The sequence below is a fragment of the Herpailurus yagouaroundi genome, unplaced genomic scaffold, assembly GCF_014898765.1.
Source record: "Herpailurus yagouaroundi ecotype Mexico unplaced genomic scaffold, PumYag 419, whole genome shotgun sequence".
NCBI classification, from domain to species: Eukaryota; Metazoa; Chordata; class Mammalia; order Carnivora; family Felidae; genus Herpailurus; species Herpailurus yagouaroundi.
The window spans coordinates 254,276-259,633 of NW_024412636.1; the positions used below are offsets into that span (position 1 = coordinate 254,276).

General features: G+C 37.2%; 1 protein-coding gene and 1 long non-coding RNA gene across 5 annotated transcripts in view; both read left to right on the top strand.

Annotated features, from left to right (window-relative positions):
• CNBP (CCHC-type zinc finger nucleic acid binding protein) overlaps nt 1-5,358 on the top strand; it is a 15,603-nt gene that overhangs the window by 3,427 nt on the left and 6,818 nt on the right. Inside the window, exons 2-4 of one of the 4 annotated variants that reach the window (XM_040463724.1) lie at nt 4,217-4,333; nt 4,453-4,545; nt 4,726-4,927. In XM_040463724.1, coding sequence (XP_040319658.1) covers nt 4,231-4,333; nt 4,453-4,545; nt 4,726-4,927 — 398 coding nt within the window. In that variant the 5' untranslated portion in view covers nt 4,217-4,230. Of the gene's footprint in view, nt 1-4,216; nt 4,355-4,452; nt 4,546-4,725; nt 4,928-5,358 lie in introns of all 4 variants that reach the window. The other 3 variants (XM_040463722.1, XM_040463723.1, XM_040463725.1) reach the window with 3 other exon arrangements.
• The window catches only part of LOC121022536 (uncharacterized), a 15,550-nt gene that overhangs the window by 3,287 nt on the left and 6,905 nt on the right, over nt 1-5,358 (top strand). The window lies entirely within an intron of this gene.

The window sequence follows — 5,358 nt, forward strand, 5'->3', positions numbered from 1 at the left end:
GAAGACAAGTTAGTATTACAGTGTTTTGGTACCAATTGTGAGATTTAAGCCTAGATGAGTGTAAAATAGACCTCTTAGTTACATATGGTCTTTCAGTGAATTTTCAGTCTTTTCAGGCGCTATCTTGACTGCATTATCCCTCCTGCTGCCTGGCATGACCTGTGCTCCTACACATCTTTAAGTGTGGTTTGTGTCATGAAAATTAGATATACAAAAATTAAAGTGTAAACACAACATTTCTGTTGTTGGGAATGTGAAGTCATTTGGCATTCACCCATTTTTCTTAGCTCTTCTCCATTCCATTGAGGAAGTAGACTTTATGAGATGGAAAACTTCATTATAAGCACAGTTTGCCCTATGCTAAGTCTGCTCTGTAGGCATTGCACTGAGTTTTAATCCACCTGTAAGCAATCTAACTTAATTGGAGGAAGAGTGGAAAGGAAGGAATAACTATGTAAACAGAGGACTTAAACCCTTAAAAGTGTTTTAAAATTGAACATCTGTTAAGCACAGGGCACCTGGTAACACTTCTCATCACTGATCAGTTTTCCCATCTTTTCCTAATACATCAAATTTCTGAGGTAACACAACAGGTGGTTAAACTGGGTTAAGTTGTTAACCCAGGCTTACCTATGGCCCCCAAATCTTTTTACTATGTGAAGATAACATAGGTGTAGAGATACCTAGCAATGAGTTTTAGCAGCAAAAGGAGGAAAATACATGCGCTCTTTCTGCCTGGCAACAGTGAAAATAAGCATTTTGTCTTTTATCTTAAATTTGTAGATACGTTTTGTAGCATTCCATAAAATATTACTGAGGTCTAGTTGATTGAATTCTTGGAGTAATAGGATTTTGTTAGGTAATCTGAAATAAGCATTCTTGAATTTAGAGTTCATCCTTAATGAGTACATAATTTAAAAATACATTGTTACTCTAATGGTGCAATAATTCCCGTGATAGCAAGAATTTAGGTGTTTTATTGTTAGTACTTGGTTAGATTGGGTTGGGTCTGTACAAGAAACAGTTTGTTTCATTCAGCAAATGACTATTAGTTGCCCCCCCCCCCCCAGCTGTTAAAATACTGAATACAACTGCTACTAAAAGAATAATTGTATGGGGTGCTGTGATGATTGAAAGGTGAAGTACTTGGTCTCTGCCCTCAAGGTAAGAGGCAATATGGTAGTGTCATCAGACAGATCCTAACAAAGTACCCTGGGTTTAACTAGGAAGGAGAGTTCCAAGCTGGGAGATGTGGTCAGATTCTTTTATAAGAGTTGGCATTTGAGCTGGCCCTTGAAGGTTGGAAAAGGTTGTGACAGGTGGAGGGAGCGGAGGCAGAACAGTGCTGCAAAATTGCAGCCAAGAGCAGTCATAGGCTGTGAGAATCACAGAGCCATAATTTCCAATTTTCTTACCTTACTGGCACTCCTTTTCATAGGGAATAACATACAATTCTCTAAAGAACTTTTAACTCAATACATTTGCATATAAGATGGATATTAGGATGGGGACCTGCTCCTAGGATAAGTGGCGGGTCTCTAAAATGTAGTGGGAGTGGGTTGGTTTAATGTTAATGAAGAGACAAATATATCACAGGGGACTTAGTGAAAATACAAAACAGCTAATTGACTGCAATTGGCTTGGCTGAAGGGAGAAGAGGCAGATTGCACACACAGTACCTAAGCCCACTGAGAAGACCTTTAAAAAAGCCTGTGGCCTACTGATGATGGTCTTTGGGATATTAATGAAGTTAATGTTTCTTTTACCTTTTAAGATGTAGTATTAAGCCTTAATTTACTCCAGTGAACAAAATTATGTGAGACTGAAATTTGTTGATGGCAAAACAAATATTTAAAATTAGTTACATGTATAAAGTTGCATATCTGTTTTGTGGAATAGTTTAATTTCTGTCTAAATGAAGAAATACCTTTTTCCCTAAGTAATTTGTGGTTCATATAGCAATGATCACATTTTAACCAACTTTCAATTAGGAGTTAGGGTAGGAGGAAGTAGAGCTTAGTGTTTAATCTTTTAATGTTACTTTAACTAATTGTCTTCTTTCCAGAAGTACTTTTCCTATCATTTCTTTTTCCTTTAGGATCTGGGTACCATGAAAAGAGAGATAAGGCAAAACGGAGAAACAGTTCATGAAAAATCTACGTGTAAATTAAATCTTGAGTTGTTTTTTAAACTGATATTTCTATACCAAAAGTAAACCTGAAATTTTTTACCTGTTGACTTTATTCCACTGATAAACACATGATGATTCATTATAATACATTTCCTTTGTACTTTATTATGAAATAAACAAGGTCCTTTTAAAGTAGCAGTCTAAAGGGGAGATTACCTGGAACGATCATTTTTTTTTTAATTAGCATTGGAAATATATAGCATGTTGAATGTATAGGATTGTCATTTTCTGTAAAAACAGTCTCCTTTAAATATTAAATGATAACCTATTAAGGACTTTTCATATTGCCTAACTTACGTTGTAAAAGAACATGATCATTTCTGTGCAAAGAATTCATCGACAGCAGTAGTTAAATGTGCTCAAATTGGTCTGGCTGTAAACTGGAGAAGATCCAAAATGAAATGGGGATGGAGAGGAGGATGAGGTACCCTAAGCAGCTCTTTTCTGTGATCTTTTTATCTTATTTTCTCTCTGGAAGCCAGGACCTCACATAATATTGAAGGCTAATACCAGTATAAGAAAGCAAATGTAATCTCAGATTTTCCAGTGGCTGTTTTCTTCTGGCTAGAAATGTACATTATGCATCTGAAACCACTAATGCTTAAGTATCCCATGCAGCTCCACACCTGCCCTTCCCTTTTTTGTTAATGTGTTCATATGGCAAGTGGCAAGAATTGATAGAAAGATCCCTTTTGAAAACTTATCCTGAATCTGATTGCAGAGACTTGGGATAAGTATTGAATTCTTTTGAATATTTGACAATGGAAACTTTTGAAACTGAACTTCAGCTTAATTTTTAGTTACTATCTCTATAACTTGTGATGAACCAGTTAAAGAATGGGTGGAGGCTTTACTGTTTTGCTGTCATTTGATATTCGGTGCTGTGGTTGGTTTGGGTAATTCCACTGTCCAGTCAGTCTTGTTCCCTTGAAGCAATATGTTTTGCTAGACCATGGTCCTTAACGGTTGGCTTTGAGAGGGTGGTTAAAAAAAAACTTTTTATACCATGGCTTGACACTGGAAATAAGGGTAAAAATGTTCAGATGTGGAAATGTAAAGGTTATTACATTGTTTTGAGCTGGGTTTTTTTTAACTACTTTCTGAGGAGTTTGTCCTGAAACATTCCATTCTTTTCCATTCTATTCCAGGAATAGCCCTTGCTTATTTTTAGATTGTTACATAAGAAGTATAAAATCCATTTGCTTTAGTGGGAGTTTTTCCCTTTTTTGTAAAAAAGTAGTACCCAATAAAGGAATCTATTGTGAAATTCCAAGTAGCGTTGTTTTAAATGTAAAACTGGGAAAACTTGGAGAGAATAGAAAAGAGAAAAAAGTGGTCCCAGTGCTTTAGGTGCTATTAGCACTTTGGTGTGCCTTTTTGTTGTTTTCCTAATATTTTTAACATACTGTACCTTCTAGAGATAAAATTTATGTCCTGCGTTTCTTCTAACATACCTGCTCTAAAGAGTCAGCAGGCAAGTGTTGCAGCACAACTGGGTGTTAGATACTAAAGTTACAGAGAGAAATTGTTTTTCTTTATCCCTCACTTTCAATCCATACTACAGCTCCATTGGTTTGAGCTTTTCTGATTTTATGACTATTAAATAACTTCCAGTTGCCCAAAATAAAGTTTACTGGCTTGTAACCATGAAAATGTGTCCATTAAGTTGGACCTCGCATGAGGTAGATGTTATTTCTAATAATGGATATTCATTGATATTAACTCTATAAATTCCATCGCCCCCATCAATAACTGAATTAACATTTGTATTAATATATGCATAATCCTAATGGTTTTAAAGATCAAGAATTATATCAAAATATGTTTACATTTTTTTTTCACTTTTAATATATTTCATAATAGGTGTATAATGCCTAACTGTATAGTTGTGTGGCTGTTTTTCCTAACCAATGTATATTCTGGCTTCTTCCCCCCCAGAATAATTATCCAAAAATACACTAAAAGGGCAATAAAAGTTAAAGTAATTCCAAGTGGTTTAACATTGTCGTTTTTAATGTTTTGAAGATCTAACTGCAGCCATGAGCAGCAATGAGTGTTTCAAGTGTGGACGATCTGGTCATTGGGCCCGGGAATGCCCTACTGGTGGAGGCCGTGGTCGTGGAATGAGAAGCCGTGGCAGAGGTGGTTTTACCTCGGATAGAGGTATTTTTGTCGAATAAAAAATTTTGAAGTACTTCAGTGTTTCTTAGTATCAAGACTGGTCTAATTAGTCAAATTCTTTTTGTTTCTGCCCAAAATAGGTTTCCAGTTTGTTTCCTCATCTCTTCCAGACATCTGTTATCGCTGTGGTGAGTCTGGTCATCTTGCCAAGGATTGTGATCTTCAAGAGGATGGTAAGTATTTAACACTTCCTTTTCATACCCTTCTAGAACTTGGAGCGGTGAGGATGTACTACTACTGCACGTAGCATTGGAAAGGACTTGCTGCTTTTGAGATTTTGTATTGTATGGCTTAGAACAGCAACGTTATGTAAAGGTTTTATAGTCTTGGTCTGCTTCTTTTCCTTATTGTTGAAGCCTGCTATAACTGCGGTAGAGGTGGCCACATTGCCAAGGACTGCAAGGAGCCCAAGAGAGAGCGAGAGCAGTGCTGCTACAACTGTGGCAAACCAGGCCATCTGGCTCGTGACTGTGACCATGCTGATGAGCAGAAGTGCTATTCTTGTGGAGAATTTGGACACATTCAAAAAGACTGCACCAAAGTGAAATGCTATAGGTAAGTTGTTAGGGTGTTACTGAAGGAAAGCTCATTGTAGAGATTATTTTAGAAGTGAGCTATAAATGGAAGGACCTTGCGGACCAGTACATTCAGTGAAAGTTGGTTGTGACCAGATGATAATGGTTTTAAGCATATATAACCAGCAGCCTATCTGTACATCAGTCACTATTCTACCATGATAATTTGTGGCTTATGGCTGCTGGACAATTTACACAACTTGGGAATTTTTAATGTAAAAATTAATGTTATGCTGTAATTTGGTGTTTTCAGAGACATTGGAGAAAACTAAATTTATTGGGGCGCCTGGGTGGCGCAGTCGGTTAAGTGTCCGACTTCAGCCAGGTCACGATCTCGCGGTCCGGGAGTTCGAGCCCCGCGTCGGGCTCTGGGCTGATGGCTCGGAGCCTGGAGCCTGTTTCCGATTCTGT